The sequence below is a fragment of the Scomber japonicus genome, chromosome 20, assembly GCF_027409825.1.
Source record: "Scomber japonicus isolate fScoJap1 chromosome 20, fScoJap1.pri, whole genome shotgun sequence".
Classification (NCBI taxonomy): Eukaryota; Metazoa; Chordata; class Actinopteri; order Scombriformes; family Scombridae; genus Scomber; species Scomber japonicus.
In genome coordinates this window covers 17,075,391-17,098,289 of record NC_070597.1, presented here as the reverse complement: position 1 = coordinate 17,098,289, position 22,899 = coordinate 17,075,391, and the positions used below count along the sequence as shown (strand labels likewise).

The 22,899-nt window shown below is 39.1% G+C and overlaps 2 protein-coding genes across 2 annotated transcripts; both read left to right on the top strand.

The window, feature by feature from the left end:
- The first annotated feature begins 9,943 nt into the window (after positions 1-9,943).
- Positions 9,944-16,818, top strand: stub1 (STIP1 homology and U-Box containing protein 1). Its single transcript, XM_053341964.1, has 8 exons — positions 9,944-9,991; positions 10,816-11,043; positions 11,218-11,416; positions 11,852-12,017; positions 12,142-12,217; positions 12,383-12,439; positions 13,234-13,350; positions 14,708-16,818. Exons 2-8 carry the CDS (start codon positions 10,930-10,932, stop codon positions 14,831-14,833), a joined length of 855 nt encoding a protein of 284 aa, XP_053197939.1. The 5' UTR covers positions 9,944-9,991; positions 10,816-10,929; the 3' UTR covers positions 14,834-16,818.
- Positions 14,876-20,941, top strand: crp1 (C-reactive protein 1). Its single transcript, XM_053341097.1, has 3 exons — positions 14,876-15,062; positions 18,402-18,512; positions 20,331-20,941. Exons 1-3 carry the CDS (start codon positions 14,876-14,878, stop codon positions 20,939-20,941), a joined length of 909 nt encoding a protein of 302 aa, XP_053197072.1.
- Positions 20,942-22,899: the final 1,958 nt, after the last annotated feature.

Below are 22,899 nucleotides of genomic sequence, written 5' to 3'. Positions count from 1 at the left end.
TTATAGTACTATTGTCACAAATGTTGCTATTACACCATAAAAATGTAATATGGATATAATTTTATACGATAACCTATTATAATAAAATTATTTTATTAAATTATTATTATTTTTTTTTAAACGTACATATCAACATACCAGTAAAAACTAGTTTAACTTAAAGTCTCTCTTCACTCAATGTATTTTTATTATTACTTTTTTCTTCTTATTGTTCCTTCACTTGAATGTTTGAAAGTTATGTTTTACAAATTTACCTTCAAGCATGATATGTAACATCACAAATAGTTTGGAGCCAATCCTGGTCCAATACTCAACTTACACAAGTGCTATCTGGAACCTTGAGGCCTCCAGTGCACATATACTGAGAATGGACTTTAGAGTGCAGTAGGAGAAATCTTGTATTCAGCAGTTAAACTACTGAAATGAAAAACATTTGCATATTCATAAAGCCTGGATTGATCTTTTAATGAAGGAGAAGAAGTAGTTGCCATTAAGTTTTTAATGTGTTAAAATAGAAATATTATTATGCGTCTCTAAACATGTCTAAACATGTCCTGAGGGAATCTTTAAATTCCCCCTCCGGACATGTTTTGAGACACATAAAATACTGTGATTAGCTTAATAATGTGTGTTTGATATGATTTCCTCAGTTAAAAAATCTGAACATCACGTCTACTCTTTCTCTGTTATTGAAAATTGCAGCATCAGCGAAAGTTTTCTTTAAAAAGTTTAATTGCTGAATATGAGATGTTTCCTGCTTTACCAAAACATCTGTTTGCAGCGTACAGTATGTGCACTGGAGGCTTCAAGTTTCCACATCTGTGTCTGTCATATGTTTAAGTTGCGTACTAGGCTACAATGGGTTTCCCAAGTAGTTTTGATGTCACATTATGCCTTAAAACTCAGATTTAAGGTGAGCACAGACTTTCAGTAGACTCTGAACACATTTCTTGAATGGTGGTCTGGTTGGTGGTCTGCTCATGTTTGTCTCACTGTTGTGCGCACACATAACAATCGAGCAGACACACATCAGAAACTCACTTCAGAAAGCTACAAACTAAAAAACTGAAAGAATCAGTTTTTCCACTTTTGCTGCCTGACTGCACTCACTCTCCCCCTCCTCCTCCTCCTCCTCCTTCTCCTCTGTGCTGCATCCTGCTCTGTGAATTGAGTTGGTCAGGGTAGGTCATCCTTGGCTGTGCAGAATATAATTAGCCTGCCTACACACATACACACACAGACCCACATACACTTTAAACTTTAAACCCCCTCTTATACAAAGGCCTGCTCAGACAATAGACACATGCCAATACTCTGACCCCCTCGGCCCTCTCCCTATGCACAAGAAACTCCCTGTTCGTCCTCAAACCCTCTATCCTCCTGATCACTCAGCAGAATAATGACACTGATAAGGTTACATTTTTACATACAGTATCAGATTTCACATCATATCATGGAACAGGTGCTGAATATCAGCTGTTCCTGTGGAGATTTGAAATCTGGCCAATTTACACTCAATGTCTTCATGTACATTTGTGAAAGTAATCAAGGTAATAACATTTTACGGCTTCAAAACTGCATGCTGTGAAGTTTGTAACCAATATGTAGCTGGAGCTGGTTTACCTTCATAAACCACCAAATGAGGTCAGTGATTTTTTTGACTGTTGCATGAATCTCTTTTTTCAATATTATTTGATTACTAATGTTGCAAAGTGTCAAACAGTAATAAAGCGTGACCATAAGCTTGCATAAAATGCTAACACCAAAGGAAAAGGGCTGGGAGAGAGACATTATGGGAATAAAAATAACAGGATTAACGCCTCACATAATAGTCCACACGATGTGATTTAATGGTCATTCTGCAAGTCTTAGCAGTAATCCACATTTCATTCACATTTCAGCCCCCCAGATGATAATTAAAATCTCTGAATAGGGACTTAGTGTGCCCATAATTGCACACCAAATCTGATTCTTTTATCCCCCCTCCCCTCCATCTTTCATCAACTCAATTCAGACTCCTTGGTGACCTGCAGCTTCTCCCTGAGCCCCTTTTGATCTCATTTTTAAAATGCCATTGCATACAGGCACAACCTCCCCTTTGCTCTCTCTCAGCACCTGCACTTCAGTGTCCTCCGGCTCATCAATGGAACCTGTCTTTTAAAAATGTATACATCTGTTGCAAATGAGGAACCTTTGTTGGGGTGGTGGGGAGAACCCTTGAGGGGACCGCCAAAATTTAGTGTCTCCCTGGCTCCATCTATTAGTGTAAACCCCCACCCCCAACTTCTCTGCCACACTCACTCACTCACCTCTTACTTCAGGGATATCATATCACTTATCCCTTGGGGTATATTGGTGTGCAAGGCTGGATGCTCTCATATTAACAGGTGTATCTGAATGGATACAACAGGTGGGATGAATGTCGGAAATGGAAAAGACTGATGTTGTTTTGGATTTTCCTCAGTTTCCTCACAGATTTATATGATAGACACAATGCAGACGTGTAAGGTACTTGCAAATGCTGGACTTCAATAATGAATACTTTGCAATATTTACTATTAATCTTTCACATTTTGAACAAGAGATTGGTGATGTCATTGTTACCCATAGTGGCAATTAAATTCTTATATTTCTCTTTTGAGGATATTAGGAATTTAGCAAAGCTTTCCAGAAGCAATAAATATTTATCTCATAGCTCCATGTGGTTATTTTTGCTTTATTTTCTTTATGTGGCCCAAGACTGAATCTGATAGAGGTGAAAAAAGAGAGAGACAAAACAGAGCCTGTCTGAGTGACTCTTCAATAGAGGAGTTTTCTTTATGCAGTGAACTGTGTCGTCCTGCAGCGAAGTGCAGACGAGTGAGAAAGCAAAGGAGGGATCGAAAAGAGGAAAAGGGAACTGAATAATTAGAGCATGGAAGATAGACCTGAATTGTCTGACACATTCATGTGTGCACACATACTTTTTCCCTCCATATACTGGACATGCACGTACGCACACACATACACACATTCATACATAGTCCCGACTTGAGGATTTTGGGCCTATCTGCACATGTATGCAGGCTAATCAGGGCCTCTTCACAGACAGAAAGCAAAGGGTCAGTCAGGGTGAGATGTTTGTGATGGAAATTTGGACGGCAGGCGTAGGAAAACAAAGCTAGAGACAGGACGCCCCAGAGACGACATACTTTACACATGAGATAACACACATTGAGGAATTACCAAAAAAAATCCTTAAAATAGGATCGCAAAGCCGTTCTAATTAATTTCACTGATAAAGAGTTCAACTGCAGGAACTTTCACTAAATTCTAAGTGAATAGTTGAATTTTAAAACTATTTTGTCTGTAGATTTAATTCTGAAAGCTGGCAAGAAAATACATTTCAACAAGTTGTAAGATAAGATATCACTATCGCTTGTATTTGGATTTGAACAGACAGACACCCAATGTTAAAGACAAACCTCTTCTTCATTTTGGTGAAGAACAGAATCTTAAATCCAACCAAATGCTTGACTTTTAGTATATTTCCTAAAAGTGTTTATTGTTCAAAATAAATAAGCTGTTTCCTTTCTCGCCAAGTTGCTTCAGACACTCTGTTTTCAGCTATTTTCCAGCTGTTACTGGATTGCATATGATCCAGTGGTAAGGGTATGATGTTGATCATTCATTCCTAATTGGAGCACAAGGTATTTAGATTTTAGTGGGCATAGTTGGTACACCGGGGTTATGTGATGGAACCTCCACACCACATTGAGAAATCACACAAAGATGGGATTTAATGGCCCTTCGATTGAGCGATTTTGAAAAGCCAACCTCTAACCCCCAGCCTTGACCCCTGGCAACCCCTCCCATCCTCCAAGGTCCAGTGCTTGTCATTGGTCATTTGTCAAACTCCTCACACTGATCTGATTACCGTCCAATTTGGGATCTGCCGACTACACACTTCTGGGATCAGACAAGCGGCTTTCAGCAACTTTACATGACAACAAATAGCTGGATTGTGCGGGAAGAGTAAAGGAACGAGTATTTGTTCTATTCAGGCAAGAGAGACAGAAAAACTTTAAAGAGACACCAACTGTGGTGTCTTCTAATGGCTTTACATTCTTCATTTAATGAAGAACTGATACAAATAGGATACAAATGAGCAGATTTGTATTAAAAATGTTACAGAAGACACACCAGAGTCAAATTTCATAAAAAAATGTATCAACCAAACAAAGAGAATGATGAAACTATGGAAAATAACCAGATGAATCATCTAATGAATCATTGAAACAAAAATGTCTCACTCTGATCCCTTCCCATCCAAATCTGATGATTAACAGTATCCAGGAAAGCAACAGCAAAAATAGCACGAATGATGATGATTCTTAACAGTCTGAAATCTAAACTGACTGTTCATAGATTATAGTTATAGAGTTGATCTATGAGTATATATACAATATATAGAAGATAGTGAATGACTGAACATGGGAGTAATTTCAGATGGAGTAGCAGAGGCTTGGTGATGAGGGGACCACTAGACTTTATGTACTAATGTAAGTAGTGATCTAACTATTAATATGCTAATCAGCCAGGAACCTGTCAGAATAGCTTTGTGAGCTTTTTACTATTTTCTCTGTACTGTGCCATTTAATCCCTTACATTATTTTTTTTCTCAGAATTCACCCTTCATACAATAAAGATGAAGAAGGGGAAATCTCTCTAGCCAGCTTGCAACACTTCAGCTTCTCATCCCCTCAAAGGTCAACACTATCAACATAACCATAAACATTGGTCAATGGCACAAATTTGTGTGTCAAAGTTCACCAGTTGAAGTGGACACGCTGACCACAGTAATTCCATTGAAATGAATAATGTGACCGGGCTTTAGTATTTAGTTTGCTTCCGCTTTATGAGTGAATATAAACATCCTTTTGAACAGCTAAGATGCCATAAACTACCACAAACTGTGGGGTGCTTTGTAGATCTGTATGTACTGTATGTACTTTGGGTGGTCATATAGCTGTAGTGTAGAGCAGTTTGTGTGTTATTATTAATTTGTCTCCTCATGACTGGCTGCTCTGAAAATCTTTGGTAAAGGACTGTCAGTAAATCAGATAAATGTCTTTCCCCAAGTCTTTCTGAGGTACACACACACACACACACACCCACACCCACCCACACATACACACACACACACACACACACACACACACACACACACACACACACACACACACACACACACACACACACACACAATTAGCCCATACCTCATTATGTCTGCTTTAGCTCCTCTGGATTGTATTGGATGGGGGGGTTGGGGCAGGGTGGGGTTTGGTGACCCTGGAGAGCATGACCTGAGGGGACATTCAGGGAGTTAAAGGGGGGGAGGAGCACAGAGGGACAGGGGGATGGGGCATCACACAGGGAGGGAAAGTAACTTCTTGGTGCCCCTGCTGGTTGTGTTGACTCCTGTAAAGATCCCCATTGATTTTCTAAGTTAAAACTCACTGATTTGTCACCACTAGTAAAGTGAATGAGCTTTACCAGAACAATTGCTTTTGAGTTGATAATGTGATGAGATACTACTAAAACAAAGCTTCATTATAATTATTTAAAAAATCAGTCTTGTCTTCTATAGCTTACAATTAATAAGACACAATAAACATATTGTTTCCATCTGGAAGTAGTTGTTAGTTATATTTATGACTACACTCCATTTTTGGGTGGGTGGGGTGCAGGTCTGTTAGGAAGAATTTCCCCCCACATATTTGAATTAGTCAGTCACAAGAGTTTGGATTTCCCTCCAAAAACTCTCTATTGTAAAAGTTCTCCCCCGCCACTTATACAAACTACACAGCAGCCGCCTCCACCCCCAGCCGTCACACATCAATCCATGGTGTGTGTGTGTGTTTTGAGAAGGTGGGGGTGTCTCAGCCAGTGTTCTGTTAACCCCCCAGGGTGTAAAGGCTTTTTGGACTAACTCTGCACTTTTCAAAAACAACCTCTTTGTTTTCAGTTTGCTTTAGCTTTTTTTTTTTTTGGAGGGGTCTTTACCCAACAGGCCTGTAACACTAAGAGAAGTTGACATTTTTGTGTGTCATCCTGTCTTAATGCACACATGCAATTTCATTTGCTGGCCAAAAAAATATCATGAAATACCCAAATCGATTGCGCAAGATTTTAGTCATTCGTAATTGAAAACACAAGTTAATCTATTTAAAGTGAGCACTGGAAATGTATCTCTCAGTCTTTCACATTTTTTATCTTCCTGTCTTTGTGAGATTGAAATAAGTATCTGAAAAGAGATGGATCTGCCCTTTAGGAGGTAGATGAGTTATTCCACACCCTCCCTTTGTCAGGAAGCTTAATCAGGGATGCAGAGGTGTGCGGATGACCTTTGACCCCTTAATGTATCACTGACTTTTCTCTTACTTGCCTTTAGGTTAGGATCAGGATATCCCTCATTTAACTCTTTACCCGATGAGTCAAAGAAGATGCCAGAAAGAAGAGTTCTGCTGAATAGTCAGATGTAACATGCAGAAATGAAATGTGCAGCTGCAGCCTGTATTCACAAAGTCACTCAATACATTTATCCCTTTGAGGCAGATATAGGAATAATTTATATACACTTTGTAAAATGTGGTTTCTGGCAAGACAATAAGGTAAGATAAGATAAACTTTAATGTCCTGAAGGAAATTAGTTTTGGGCAATAGTGCTACGCATAGCTGCAGTCAAGCAACACATTATGACATTACAATACATAGTCAAACTGATACATAACTGATAAGACTATGCAGAGGTGCAATAAAACTCATCAGTAGTAATTATTATTCATTTATGATTTGAAAATGTTGCACGATGACCACTTGTTGCATTCAGGTGTAGAGTTATTGAAAATTGTTTAAAATAAAAGGGGTGGTCTGCTCAGGCAGTTTTCAAAGTAACAGAAGTCATGGTGGAAATAGGAAACATTTGAACTGTCCATGGTTAATTTGTTCAGCTTTAAATACTTGATGGACAGAAAAGTTTCCATTGGTGTTGGTGTTTAAGAGTTCTGGCAAAAGAGCAGATTATAGGGGTGACTAAATGAATGTAAAGGGGGGTGATGTGATTGACAGCAGGGCATGTCTGTGCATTTCTGTGTCTGTATAATCAAATTCCTCAAGTGCCACAGTGTCATGGTTAGTCACAGTCTAGAGTGTATATGCAAAAGTTTTTGTTTGAATTGGGTATAGAAAAGAAGACCATTTGCAAACAAGTTGGTCAAAGGAACAGTGACATAAATGATCTATACTGACAGTGCAACAATATGAGCCCTCCTGAAACCAAAATGCATTTCCTCTCATTGAAATAAGCTGTGTCTCTTTGATCAGTTGAGACCTAACTTAAACAGTAATTTCCTGCATCTTCATTGTCTTTCAGCTAAGACTGGAACTATTATTTTACTTTGTTGCTCATGTTGCATTCAGATCCACTTCAACAAACTGCAATCAGTCTATGAGACTTTCCCCTCCTCAAAATGAGCAAACCCACCAAACAAAAAGCCACCATTGTGGATAAATACGGCTTTTGTTTTACTCATTTGAACCTGAGGTTTCCCTTAACGCTAAGGAGAGTGTGTTCACCCTTTTTCTCCTTTCAGGCACTTTGGCGCTGAATAGCAGAGCCCACTGCCAAATGGGAAAAAGACGACACAGGCAGAAAGAAAGACCAGAATCAATCAGGAAATGGCAGCTTTTCAGCTGTGCCAGAAGAACCGGGCAACTTCCTGGTCATGTTGCCAAGGTGACTGGAAGCTCAGCCAGCTGGTGCAGTGGGCAGCAGTTGGATTTGATGGGGGGGATGGCGGAGGATGACGGTTGGGATATTGGACACAGAAAGTGGGCAGATGACTGGTTGGTGAGTGAGGGAGAGGCAGTTTAAATGTAAACACTGAGCACTTCAAACAGTATTCATGTGGACCATCACAATGTGGCTTGTTTGTTTCTATTCTACTCATAATCCTTTACAAACAAATCCCCTCAATTACCCCAAGCTTCTTGTATGTAGGGTTTCTTCACTTGGTATTAGTTAAAGATTTTTTTATGATTTATAACCTTTTTTTGTGGAAGGGAAATGCACAGGCACTATATGAAAGTCTGATTTTACTCTCAGCAACATGATCTTTAGATACGAGAAAATATTGAATAATTGTTTAGAAGTAATCGCATCAATTCTGAGAAGTAGGGTTATGAAACAAAGATTGTGGCACATACTGAGCAATTTCTAAATTTTACTCATATCTGTGATGAGAAGTTATGTTGATATTATTATTTTTTAAATACCTCTATTGAGATATAAATCAAAGATTAGGGTCAGTCATCTTATCTTTAAAGTTCTGGGTGTGTTAGGGGGCATTTTGAACAGACAAAAATCATTTTAAAATAGGGCATTTGAGTAAAACTGGGTAAGAGAGATTATGTTTGTGATGTAATGGATATTGTATAATAGAAAACTTTTGCTTTATTTATGATTTTCATAGCAGTTTCTATGCAAAATATAAGTACTTTATGTCAGTAAGTTCTTATTTATGTTATTTTGTTATTAATAAAATTTGTAATAAATAATAATGATACATTTAATTTTTACCACACTTTTCTTCCATAGTGAAACTCAGAGTTCTACAATATTGATATCATATTGCGATATAAAAGACTTCATGAATAGAAAGAAACTAATGGAAAAAAGTACTTTATTATTTGATAAAGGCAAAAAAGTAAATGATTGAAAAACTGTAATTTGATGATTGTTTGGTGTTGCAAAAATTAGTGTCACTGCTTATAGTAGATTATAGTACATAAGTCTGTATCTATGGTCTAATCCTACAGAGACGTTAACTGGGGGTGGGTGGGTAGGTGGGTGTTCTGGGGGATCAGGGGACCAGACTGGCGCAGATAGGTAAACACAGCTGGGGACACACAGCTCTGGTAAGTCTGCGCCTCAGTGGCCCCCCTCACACATTTATCAGTGTGTTTGCTCAGGGGATGTGCCTTAATCTTCATCACACTGATCTCTGAGCGCAGCCTTCACAGAAGCCCGCCAGGCTTGGTGACCCTGTCCACAGCCACAGCCTTGCTAATTCCTCTACGGCTAAACTTGGATGTTCTTCTTATTGTAAAAGCCTATGTGGACTCAGGGGTCATTTGTGGATGTGCCTGTGTGCAGTTGAATTTCTCTGTGGGTGGGATATTCCTGATAATATAGACTAAATTCTTGATCATAATCTGACCTTTCTCTGAACAGGGTTAGGGTTGAATGGATCATTGTCCTGTTAGAATTAACAGGCAAATAAAAGGAGACATATAAAGTGTCTTCAATATTCTGGCTACTGCTTACTGTTTCCATTATCTTAATTTATCAAAAATGAATCACAGGTGGCTGTAAGTGAGTCTATCTATCTATCTATCTATCCATCTATCCATCCATCCATCCATCCATCCATCCATCTATCTATCTATCTATCTATCTATCTATCTATCTATCTATCTATCTATCTATCTATCTATCTATCTATCTATCTATCAATGAACAAAAACTTGTTTCACAACACATTTGCACCTGTGTCTGTTTTACGAGTTGGATTATAAACAAGTGATTATAGAGCGCCATCTGCTGACATTACTTTGCACTGTGCATTGTAAATTGGCTTTAAAAGACATAGCGGAAATACTATACAGTGCAAAGAACGAGAAAATACATTATTGTTTGTTTAAAACATGGTTAACACGAGGAGATCGTAATTAATCAATAGCTTCTTTAATGAGGGCTTTTTATGATCAGTCGAAATTTTTTCAAAATAAAATAACGCCCATTCGGCTTCCGTCGACGTCGCGTAAGCGCTTGACGTCAGCATAACAACAACCTGTCATGACAGCTCTTATGAGAGAAAACTAATCGAAAAGATTTGATGTTGAATTATATAAAATCAGCTTTCGTTGGATGTAGGGCTTCTTTTTAAAGGTAAGGACTGAAACCCGCAACGTTTGGCAGAAAGAATCACACCATAACATGCATCGAAAGAGCTCAAATAAAAGTGCTTAGCATAAAAGGTAACCTAGCGTTAGCTATTTTCTATTTTCTCAGGTTGTCGAGCGGCGGTGAGCCAAGGCGACTTATTAAGGCCCTCAGTAAGATATATTCCAAACGTTATAAACAGCAGATGCTTAAATTAGCTTTTTTTTGTAGCTGCAGTTATGGCGTTGAATGGGCATAATTGTATTGTTAGTAGCCACCCGCCCGGTGTACGCCGACAACATACCTTATGCTAGGTAGCTAACAAGCTATCGTTAACATCTCAGCACCGATCTCCTGTTTCTGTCATCTAATGTCAGTTAGCGACATTGTCACTGTCTATACTTCATCATCCGTGTCTCGCTGCTACGTGTGATCCATGATTTGTAACTTAACCCTATTATAATCTCTAACTACCAAGGTATACCAGCGGTGTAACGTTGTAGTTCAAAGCCTTGCACCGCTCTGCTGCTGCCGGCTGCTAACGGTTCGGACCATCAGTGTTTTCAGATGGCTGGCCAGCTAGCTGTGCCGCTCATTTAGTCACCACTGATGTCCGTCACATGAATAGTTAATTCGCCGGCAGTGTAGCCACCTCGCTGTGTTCAGCTGTGTGCACAGTCAGCGAATTAAACGAATGCCTTTTGGGTGGCATCGAGGACTGCACCTAAGTTAATCCGCTCAAGACGCGCATTGCAGGTGCATTGCAGTGAATGGACGCCGGGAAACACTGATTTAACTTTGAATGCATGCTCTCTCTCTCTCTGATTTAGTTGAAATCCAGGAGGGACGGGGCATTCTTGAACCTGTCCAGTTAGCCAGCCGGAGAGACGGGGAACAGGATAGGGAAGCAGGGCGAGGCGGGCCCCGCGGAGCCGGTGGAGAAGATGGCCGGCAGCCCGGAGAAGAGTTCCACCGCGCAGGAACTGAAGGAGCAGGGGAACCGGCTGTTCCTCTGCCGCAAGTACCAGGAGGCTGCTACATGCTACAGCAAAGCCATTGTGAGTACATGCTAATGTCAAATAAATGGTAATAGTGCTTGAATAACATCGTATCAACTAAGCCACATTCAAAAATATATAGTAATGTCTATGTACTTGTGAATGCAAATAAAAGCCATTTCTACGAGGCCGTTTGTATGTGTGTTGTGATGTCTGGTATGTCCTGCTTTCCAGAACCGTAATCCATCCGTGGCAGTGTACTACACCAACAGGGCTCTCTGCCATGTGAAGCTGCAGCAGCATGACAAGGCTCTGGCAGATTGTAAGCATGCTCTGGAGCTGGACAGTCAGTCAGTCAAGGCCCACTTCTTCTTGGGACAGTGTCACTTGGAGCTGGAGAACTACGACGAGGCCATTGGCAACCTGCAGAAAGGTCAGAGCAAACTGCTAGAGATCATAAAACCTTTGCAACCATTTATGACTGCATAGAAAGGTAACTTTCTGATGAATCGTGTCATTTTATGCTTTTCATTTCCTCCTATTTTTGTGTCTTTTGAAAGTCGTGTTGGTCCTACATCCCTTCTGTCAGTGGCCTTAGAGGCAAAGTTCTGATCCTAAAACCACTTATAACATCTTCAGGCCATTGTCATGTATGATTAATAAGTGGATGAAAGTGTTGCTCTTGTATCAGCTCCACTGAATGTTTATTTATCGGGTTGAATTACAGCAGGCTGTATCAAGGTTTCCATCATTGTAAGTATGATATTTTACAGTGAAAGGAAAGACCCTAGAAATGCCAGACAGAGAAAAAAGCGTTACATTTAAATAGTAATTCAGCATTTCTGTAATGATGTTTTTGTTTAAACAGCTTATAACCTGGCAAAAGAGCAGAGGCTGAATTTTGGAGATGACATCCCCAGCGCCTTGCGCATTGCCAAGAAGAAACGCTGGAACAGCATCGAGGAGAAGCGAATCAACCAGGAGAACGAGTTACATGCCTATTTGACCAAACTCATATTGGCTGAAAAGGAAAGGTGAGACTGGGCAGCTGGGTTGCAGTCAAAAATCTTGTTTGCTTATTCATCAAGTAATGATGTCAAATGTGATGAGCACAAATCTGGCATGCTGGTTGAATTATTATTTGTTCTGAATGCGCAGAGAACTGGAGGAATACAAAGAAAAACAGGATGACAATCAAAATGGAGGCGACGCTGGCAAGATTGCGTCAAAGCATGTACGTTTTAAACATGTGTATGGGACTTGCTTAATTGTCATTCATTAAAAGAACAAATTCAGGAAATCTGTATTTTTTGATATGCACTTGAATTCTTATTCATATTTTTCTTTATTTTGGTAACGCATAACATTTTTGTAACATTTGCAAATATGACCCACTTAGGACAAGTATCTAATGGACATGGATGAGCTCTTCTCTCAAGTGGATGAGAAGAGAAAAGTGAGTGTGAAAATTATTCTTTTATTATTATTATTAATATTCAGTGAGCATGTGTCACATATTGTCTTTATAATAATTCTATTCATTCACTCAGTCATTTGTCATACCTGCTTATTCCTAGTATCCCAGCATGCACTGGGCAAAACCATCCTCAACAGGTCATCAGTCAACCATAGAGCTAACACACAGACTGACAAACAGTGAAATGGACACACAAACACACACATTCACACACATTCACAGTTGTGTGCAGTTATGATCTCAGATTTCTTTAGTGTGCGTACATTCTTTGTGCTTTGTTCCACCTACTGTTATATCCTATTCCCAGCCCAAGCTGTTTCTATGGCAACCATTACTGTTTGTTTGCCAAGGCTCGCAGTGATTAATTATCCTTGCTATAGATAGGTGTTGGCTTTACTGAGGTAGTTGTCATGTAATTATCAGTTGAATTGACACTGCACTGACTGCCAGCTGGGTGTTTCTCTAATGTGTGTGTTAAGTGTATGAGCCGGAGAGTTCACCATAGAGATGAGTGAGCTCAAGAAAAGAAAAGCCTGCAATAATAGCCTCAATATCTTTGAGACAGTAGCTTGATGTCAACAATTTAAGAATACCTGGCTGGTGCTTTTGGCTAGGTGATGTGTGGGTATGATGTGGATAAGATTGCCAAGCAACAGTTTGCCATTAAACTGTAATGAACCCTGTAAGACCAGATTGTGGAAGTTGTATTATGCAATTTATCTCTCAGCAGTAGATCAGACACAGTCATGGTGTGTGTTTTTTGTCCCTCCCAGAAGCGAGAGATTCCAGATTATCTGTGTGGCAAGATCAGTTTCGAGCTGATGAGGGAGCCCTGCATCACACCCAGTGGAATCACCTATGATCGCAAGGACATTGAAGAGCACCTACAGGTACACAACATTTCAGAGTTGACATTTTTTCCCTATGACCATTGATTTTGTAGACCTTTAGTTCATTGTAGTTGGTAAAGTGAAAATGGACTGCACTTATATAGCGCCTATCTACCTTATTGGACAAAGCGCTTTACAATTCTTGCCATTCATTCACTCATTCGCATACACACTCACACACTAATGGCAGAGGAGCTGCCTTGCAAGCATGGTGGGAGACCATCGGAAGCATCTAGGGGTTCAGTGTCTCACTCAAGGACACTTGACAGGAAAGGTCAGGGATTCGAACCACGAACCCTGTAGTTAGTGGATGACCTGCTCTACTTCCTGAACCACAACCACACATAAACTTAAACTTGGTTGTGACAAGTTTATAAACATCAGTTAAATGTGCACATAATACTAAATGATACAAAAATGAATCATTTCAGAGTTTTATACATTTCTGATCACTTAGATCTCAATAGATGCTTATGAAAACTATCATCAATGCTGTTGGCAACTTCAGTCATTAGACCTGGTATGTTGATCAAAACCAAGACAACTTGTTGGATTCACCAATTTTCTTATTCTTGGAAAAATATTTGCTTTAGATATGATGAGTGGTTCACACCTGCTGTACGGTTCATGTACAGGCTGTCCCTCTCTGTGTCGGGGAGAAACACTTAATTGACTTAATATTAATGCCTTCATCTGAATACATTTGGAGTTACAGAAATAAACTAAAATAAACAAACATGCCATCTTATACAGTACAGTAGCTGTTGGAGCATCCTTTGTTATAACACCAGACGGTTTAACATCACCTACTGTAAAATATTCTATTATCTATCTCAATTATAATATCCTCTTGACCGCCTCCTTTGTTAAAGTAATGGACCACATTGCATTTGGAAGAAGTTTTTATGTTATCTGACTTCATTAGCTCTTTACGTCTGTCCGGCATGGAGCTTCTCTGATAATACATCATTGACCGCTCTAAGTTTATTTTCTTTTTGTTTCAGATCTCTCTAATAAAACTAAAAAGACTATGCTGAGACAGTTTTTGTCTGTTAATTCCTGATAGCAGGACTTGAAGCTTGTGGTCTTCATTTTAGTCTCCAGTGACATTGTTGTAAAGGAAACTTGCCCATAAATGGTACAGAACAAGTAGCTTAGTAAAGCTTTTTATGGGGTTGGATTATACTATTCATTTAAACGCCTCACCACATCGTCAGCACTGATGAATCATTAGGTTGAAAAAAAAAAAAAAAAAGATTTACGTGAGAGATTGGTGAATCCAATTATGTGTGAAATATTTTCAACAGTTTTAGTATCTTCATTTCTAACACAACTAATTGACCTGCCCCCTGTGTAGCGAGTGGGTCATTTTGACCCAGTTACCAGGAGTCCCCTGACCCAGGACCAGCTGATCCCGAACCTGGCCATGAAGGAAGTGATTGATGCCTTTATCCAGGAGAACGGCTGGGTGGAGGACTACTGAAGGGGGCCTCTTCCCCTCTTCCCATTTCTCCATCTTACCCTGATGACCCTCAACACAAAGCCTGGACAACACAAAGACTTTAGAGAACCGATCACCCCTTGCCTGGATATGTACTTTACACAAGTGGGAAAAAACCACACTAGACTGGACTACCAAACAGGAGCCATGTATCTCAGTCTGCCTCTCCTCCCCACATCTTACCTTTGCTGTGAAACTTCCCGCTCCAAGCGTAAGAGGCTCTGTGTTCATGGCCCGCTGCTCCCTTTAAGACTCCTCCCTCATTCTCCTCTGTCCGTACTGTCTCTCTTACGTGCTCTCCTTTTCTGTCGTGCTGTGTCTCCTCCTCCTCCAAGCCTTTCTTTGCTCAAAACAAGGGGCCAAGTTCTCAGGTCTCTCTCCCTTCTCCTCCTCCTCTTTCTCTTTCTCTCTATCACTATCTCTTTCTATCTCTTGAGTGCCACAAAATCCTAGGAAAGCATCAGCATTGCACTCCAGTGTTCGATAGATATACCACCCATATAAAACAACATTTTTGGTGGCAGAATTCATTAAGATATTAGCCTTTTTATTTGGCGTTTTCTCCAGTATTTCTTTGTGATTTATTTATTTATTTTTTTAAGTAAACAACATTTGGAGCATTAGCTGAAGCGGTGACAAAAAAAATGCCAAAAACCATACTCTCTCTGAGGGTGACTGGTTTGTATGCAAGGTTTACATGATGATCACTGAACAAGAGTACATCCTAAAGCATGTCAGCTGGCATGATTGGAGGGAACCAAGTCCTTGTCCACCTCCAGGCGGCGCTCTAAGCACACCCACTCATTTCACAATACTGTAAAATTCTGAGTAGTTCTTTCTTTTTCTTTGCATATCAATCAACCCCCCACCCCCACCCCCCAACCCAATGCAGACAATTGAAATAAGTTGAATGTATGCATAATGTACTCTTCAATTTTCTGTTTGACCTACAGTAATTCAAAATGTTTTTTATCAGGACACTGTAAGATTTTCATGAAATGCGGCCTTGAACTGGATATAGAAAATATGAATGGAAAACGGCCGCTACATACAAAAAATAGAAAAAAAGAAAAAAAAAGTTTTCACATTGCTGGATATTGATTCAAAAAATATTGAAGTGTTTGAATTTTCATAGATGACTGTCAGCTGTCAAGGTTGATGCTACAATGTGCTTTAAAAGAATGGTCTGTGTGTCGCTCATAGAAGCAAATATGTGCTTGGACATTGTGCTGTTTGCCTGGAATGACGGTAGATGCTTACATCAAGCATGAAGTGAATTGTTTCCTATTCCTTCTCAAAGGTAAGACAATGGTTTTTCACACCCTGATCCTCTTGCTGTTCATTTTCTACACCTCCTTCTCTTCACAGTGTCACAATTATGGAGAAAATGGTTGCAACAACTAATGTAAAAGCGATCGTCAGTGTGAAACTAACTTCAAAGTAGTGGAATATCCTCTGACAAGGGTTGAGGTTCACTAGCATCACCGTACCAACCTCCCCCATGTTAGAAATGCTGGAAGAGTTACGACCATCTTATCTCATCCATACCTCAGTCCCAGTTTTTGGCGTGCTGGCTACCTGGCACCTTCTGTAAAACATTTTCAGTTCAGTGCTATTAGTTTACAGCTTTTTTCAGCTGAATGTGTGTCTGTGGTGAATTAGGCCTGTTGGTGGTTCGTGTCCAGGTGCAGGCAGTGTAAATAATTTGCTTGTGTATCTCAGATTTTATTTCTTGACAAAATAGGGTTCTTTTTTTTTTTTCTTGAGAAATCCTAGAGCTTGAGGAACTGTATTAAATGTAGATATGTTGATAACATAAATGCCTGGTTCAGTTTTCATTTGTCCCCATTAAACCATGAACTTTGAATTTGTTTTTTGTGATGTTTGTGACAATTGAGTGTCATTGAAGAGACACTCATGACATTAATAGCATGTCAACTCTGAATACACAATACAGTTTCTGGTGATTATCACTGTCCCAATATGCAGTATAGATGGATATTAAATAGCAAAAACACAGGTGAAGCCCATTAAGCTAATAGTGTGATTGTTGCAGCTGTGCGTGCGTGCGTGCGTGAGAGAGACGGAGAGACTGAAAGTGTTTATGCAGCTGAATGAAAGGTGTGTAAGAAATGTGTGCACCTCTGTCTTGTTGAGTCATTTTGACTAGGCTACTAAGCCTGCATGGTAGAGAGATCTGAAGTTGTACATTTTGTTCACTAAGTGGACCATTGTTCTCCTGAGTGATAGAGGGAGAGGGAGGCTCCGATTCAGTTACTGTCTATGTCTGTGAGTATATAATTAGTGCAGCCTTTTCCCTGAAATCATGCACTAAAAACCATACACAAATCCCCAGAAACATTATTTTCCTGTTAGCTGCTGGTCTAATAGTCTTACTGAGGAGAGTGGCTCTCACATAGGCTTCAGTAAAAGTGCAAACATGACCATTAATTACAGAGTAAACATTACTGATACCAAACAAAAGGGTCTTACATTGGTACTGGAAACATACAGAGTTAATCTGTTATAGCTTGTCTGTAAATGAAAAAATGTTGTCGCCATTCTTTGACCAGACTCAGTTTATAATGTTTGACTGAATGGCATAGAAAACAATTTGCTTCCAAAAGCAGTAACCCCTGGAGTGCCCTGGTAGCCGAGTGGTTACCATGCATGCTACATAATAGCAGCCTCCCTGGTTCAATTCCAGCAAGGGACCTTTGCTGCAGGTCATTCCCTCTCTCTCTCTCCCTGTTTCCTGTTGGCTTTTATACCATGTTCTGGCAAAAATGACCATAAATAAATCTTTAAAAGAAATAAAAGAAAAAAGTGGTGAGAAGGCTTTCATCATATACTGTACATAGTGTTTCTATTTCTGTTTTTAACTACAAGGCATACAACAACTGGGATAGAAAGGGAAGAATTTGACTAAAAATAAAGCAGAGGCAGAGTTCAAAAATACTACAAGAGACAGACAAAACCAAAGTCTTATCTAAAAAAACAAACATGTTGTGTTTTGATTTAGATCTCTGTTTCTGCAAAAATAAGAAACAATTCTGAGATCTTTATTGAACAGCTCTATCATTATTGGATGTTGGATTTGAATTGTTCTATAATGGAGATGCCACGATAAGAATGTTGATTTAAAGACTATCACACATTTCCAGTGCCAATGTAATGTAATAATTTATGAGTCATGTTTCTCCCTTATGACTTACTGAATCACCTGTGACAGACTGTTGGACCATAATGTTTCTGGGATTTGTGTTTGTTTGTTTTTATAGTGCATGATTTCAGGGAAGAGATAGCACTTCACTGAAATTTAAAATGTACAACTTGTTATGAAAAAGACAAGCAGCACAAATGAAATGGACTCAGAGTGATGAAACAGCACTAAAAGAAAGACAGAAACTACATTGTGAAAAAAACCCCAACAGCCTCCTTCTCCCTCCATCACTCTGGGGAACAACTCTCTACCATGCAAAGCTATGTGTGCAAATAGCCTTCATAAAATCTTATATATGTGAAATATTTCCATATGAATAGAGCTGAGAGCAGCAGGAGACACTGGAGGGTTATATAAATACTGTCACCAACACCATTGCTAGAAAGCATTACAGTTATTACAGTTGTCTTGTCACTATTAACTATGCTTTGAGTGGTTGTTTGAAAATGGTTTTGACTTTACTGTAGTCTGGAAATCAGAAGCTTTCCATATCTAAATTCCTGGAAATCAGAAGCTTTCCATATCTAAATTCCTGGAAATCAGAAGCTTTCCATATCTAAATTCCCCCCATTTGGACATGGAACAGGTTTAGACAGGCCATTGTCTGTCTAACACAAACAGGTTTTGTACAACTTCATCAGTAGGTGGTGCTGCAACATCAAAGCTATGGATGCTAGAGCAGCAGCTAGCAGTCTAATCAACCAACATCTCTAAACTGCATTCTAGTTGGATTTACACCTAGCGAGGTAATCTGGTATTAATTATAGTAATAACCAATCAGCATTTCAAAAAGGTAGAAACCAGTGACCTGTAAAAAAAATATATATATAAGTACTACTCGCTAAGTCATGTCAAATCTTTTCACATATCAAATGTCAATCCACATTAAAATAGTAAAGTTACAAAATGGTTAAATGATTTTAGTAATATCTCTAAAAGTGTCTCTATTGGAATATAAATAAATCATAAATAGATAAACCATAAATAAAACCCTACAAAAGTAAGTAAAGATAGTTTAGACTATGGACATCAGACAAGATGTTAATTAAACAGTGAATACCTTTAGAGTGTAAATGTGAAAATAATGAGGGAAAAGCTCTGGATCATATTCAGGTCATCTTGGGTTGAAGTTCACTTTCATGTGCATCATTTTCTTTTGTTTGCAGTTGAGTTGGGACTCTTGGGGATATTGCCAAAACATTTAATCTGTCACTTCTGTATTAAAATTGATTTGATTTGTGTAGTTTCCTTTGAAATTGTGATCCACTGCAGAGCCAGTGTAGGTGAGAGATTTCTATTATTTTGTCAGATTCACAACCAAATCAGTATCAGTAGCAACTTAGTGTCTCAAGGTTTTAGGAAATGCAGTTTTCCTCTTTAGCATAAAAGATATACACACTGGCATATAAAACCTGAAACTATCTGCATGTCTTGATACCATTAGCCTGCCAGTGAAATAAAACAACATCTTTAATTCATTTGGGTGAACTGACCCCCTGAGATTCCCAGTAAAACATACTGACTACAAAACCAGTCAGATCACAGCCTAAAACTCTACTTGACTGTGTGTAATGTCATAGATATAAAACTAGAGGTTTTGAATTATAGAAAGTGAAAAAAATTGCCACAAACACCTGCTTGCTTTAAATCATTTGCCCTGCTGTAATCACTGTAGGCTGGTCTATCATGTGATACAGACACAAATAGGTGAAGCAAGTTTGTGTGCTCACGCGCATATCAATCACACGGACAGTACATTGTCACCCAACTCTCACACACCAGGCCTATTGTCAGAGCATCCGCTAAAGAGCTGACGTCATGGCCTGTGCTAGGAGGGAAGGGGACTGAGCACGAGGACGTTACTGGACCCGACTTAACAACACAGAAGAACAACAAAGATACATCAAAATGGTAAGAAAAGCTGTTTTTTGCTTCCTTGTAACTTTTTAGATAATTTGGTATCTGACTTCAGTGTAAAGTCGTCAGCCTGTTATCCCTGTTATCAGATTATGGCTGACCATGGATGTCTGTGTGTGTTTGCAGGGGGTCAATAGTGACATGTTTGCTATGGTACTGCTTGGTGTCTTTGGTTTGTCTTTGACTTTCTCTGCACAAGGTATGGTTTTAAGAACAGAATATATAATTGTACTTAGATTTATGCATAAATGCCATCTTCAGAAGTATAGCTTTGTTGGTCACACACTGATAAGAGTTAAAGTCTTATTAATTCTGTTATTCCTTTCTGTTTTGCCCCAGCGGGTTTAACTGACAAAGTCCTAGTCTTCCCATATGAGACAGACTTCAGTTTCGTGGCCCTGATCCCACAGAAGGAGATGGGGCTGAGGGCCTTCACCCTCTGCATGCGTGTGGCCACTGAGCTGCCAGAAGAACGACAGATCATCTTGTTCGCCTACCGCACAGCTGACTATGACGAACTCAACGTGTGGCGTGAGAAGGATGGACGTGTCTCCTTTTATATGAGCGGTGACGGTACCTTCTTCCACCTGCCACCTCTTACCACCTTCCGCACCAGCCTCTGCCTGACCTGGGAGTCTCGCACTGGCCTCGCTGCTTTTTGGGTGGAAGGGAAGCGCAGCACCTACCAGGTCTACAAACCTGGGCACTCCATCCGTCCAAATGGCTCCATCATCTTGGGACAAGACCCAGACAAACACCTCGGGGGCTTAGAGGCTGTGCAGAGCTTTGTTGGGGAGGTGACGGATCTGAATATGTGGGACTTTGTGCTCTCTAGGAGCATGATTCAGGCCTGGCACTACGGGCACAAGGTCCCTAAAGGTAACATCTTCGACTGGGGCACTATTGAGTATGAGCTGAATGGGAACGTGATGGTGGTAGATGATGACTGACTTAGTGTGGAGTTAAATGCAGACAAGGATGAGGCTTTAGCAAGCTGTGCTCCACTGATATCAATATATGTGTTTGTCTTTCTTAGATTCAGTGTTGTTTTATGTTAAGGCCCTTCAGTTGTTCCTCTTAGAAGACCACAAGTCTTTGTTGTAATGTTGCAAAAAGAGCTTCTTGATCATTAGGTTGCAAATAGGGAAAGCAGAAGTGTTTGGGGCGATCAGTATCTTGGTAGCCTACAACCTATTTTCAGCAGTAAAATGCATGGTGGTGCACAAACATAACTGGTCACTTGTTTTACATCAGTCACATCATTCATCACTCAAACCTTTTGATAAATTGTAATACAAATTATGATCTTTTTAAAGTCATACATATCTCAAACTATAATCATTTGCTGCAAGAGAAAATGAGTGAGAATCAAGCATAACTTGTTGATGTGCTGGATGTATCCATAGGGTGGCGCTCCGCACTAGCTCACATCAAACAGAAAGTTGTGTCAGACAGAGCATTATCATACAAGCATCCACTAATTTGATTTATTAACTTAAGACCACTAATAGCTGATTAAGAGTGTGAGAAAAAAAATGCTTAATTGCTACAATCCAGATTGATTTAGAATGATTCAGTTGTGTTTGCATATGGAGAAAAACATCAGCATACATTACCATAATGCAATTAACCATAACAGACTTTATAGTTAGATGCATTTTAAATTTGAAAACTGCAAAGCCATCATCAGTTAATTTTTTTTTTATTAGGTAAAAAATGATTAAAGTAAAATTATGTCAGAATATAACAATAAATAAATATCTGCTGTAATTCATTGCAATTTTTCCTAATTATTTGGTTTGTTTGTCGACAAACATCAGTCATAGAAATGTAAATTAGATTAGATTACATTAAAATAGAATTCCTTTATAAATAGCAATCCTGACAGTGCATTCATACATAACAAACAGCAAATAAAAACAGCAAATAAAAATAGAATAAGGTCCTAAATATATAAATGATATATATAGATATAAAAGATATAAGACAATATAAAAAAAAGAGAAAAACTATTAGCCGTAAAATATTAATTAAGTTAAAGATTAAAACAGCAAACTGGGGGGACGCATTATTTCTACAGTAGACTTAATGATTTAACTGCACTCAGAGACAAATAGCAATTATCATGTTTAAAATCCATTGCCATAATGTTGCCTTTGGTTAGCACACTTACTCATGAATTTTCCATGTTTCAACTGATGTAAGAACGCTTTTGGGTCTGAAATAGGATCTTGCCATGTGCATAACTAATAATGTTTGTAATTAAAGAGAATATTTCTTCTTTGAACTCTTGCAGCTTCCTTTCTATGATCATTGTCTTTTTGACGTATTCTAAAGATATAATCACTGGAATATTTCTTTTTTTATTAAGGAATTAATCATGTACATTTTTGAAAGGAATTGTGCATGTTGATCTGGAGATGTTCTTTAAGAAAGAAAAATGTTTTGAGGAGAAAGTGAAAATACTTTTTTTTTTTGGATGGATTGTCATTTTCATAAATTTTGAAATGCTTGTTCTCCATTGATAAATATTTTTTTTCCAGAAAAAAATGAAAGAAAAGCTATTGCTGTACTTGACGCTTCTACATCCAATCATTATGGGCCTCTGTCATCTACCTTAATCATATCTGTCCCTATATTTTCCAATTTCTCCAGTATTCCTCAGTAAACCATGGCAAAGATGTAATAAGATGGGTGTGTTACATGTTACTTGCAGAAATCAAGTCATATGGAGTTACTTCACTAACAAAGGCCCCTTAGAATAAGCTCAAGGTCAGATCTTCTCCATCCAAGTGTAACACAGTAACCCTAAGTTCCAGTGTGATGTCTCTGTTCGTCTCCATGGCTCTGTGCACTCACTCGCTCTCCCTGCCTGCACCACAATCGTGACCTCCTTGCAGAGATGAGG

What these genes read in the sequence shown, in the direction of transcription:
- stub1 (XM_053341964.1), top strand. Translation starts at nt 10,930, where the DNA reads ATGGCCGGCAGCCCGGAGAAGAGTTCCACCGCGCAGGAACTGAAGGAG. An exon ending in CATTGGCAACCTGCAGAAAG is followed by an intron (nt 11,417 to 11,851) that starts GTCAGAGCAAAC and finishes TTGTTTAAACAG; the next exon opens with CTTATAACCTGGCAAAAGAG. An exon ending in ACATTGAAGAGCACCTACAG is followed by an intron (nt 13,351 to 14,707) that starts GTACACAACATT and finishes CCCCCTGTGTAG; the next exon opens with CGAGTGGGTCATTTTGACCC.
- crp1 (XM_053341097.1), top strand. Translation starts at nt 14,876, where the DNA reads ATGACCCTCAACACAAAGCCTGGACAACACAAAGACTTTAGAGAACCG. An exon ending in TGAAACTTCCCGCTCCAAGC is followed by an intron (nt 15,063 to 18,401) that starts GTAAGAGGCTCT and finishes AATAGAGCTGAG; the next exon opens with AGCAGCAGGAGACACTGGAG. An exon ending in TAACTATGCTTTGAGTGGTT is followed by an intron (nt 18,513 to 20,330) that starts GTTTGAAAATGG and finishes GTTTTGCCCCAG; the next exon opens with CGGGTTTAACTGACAAAGTC.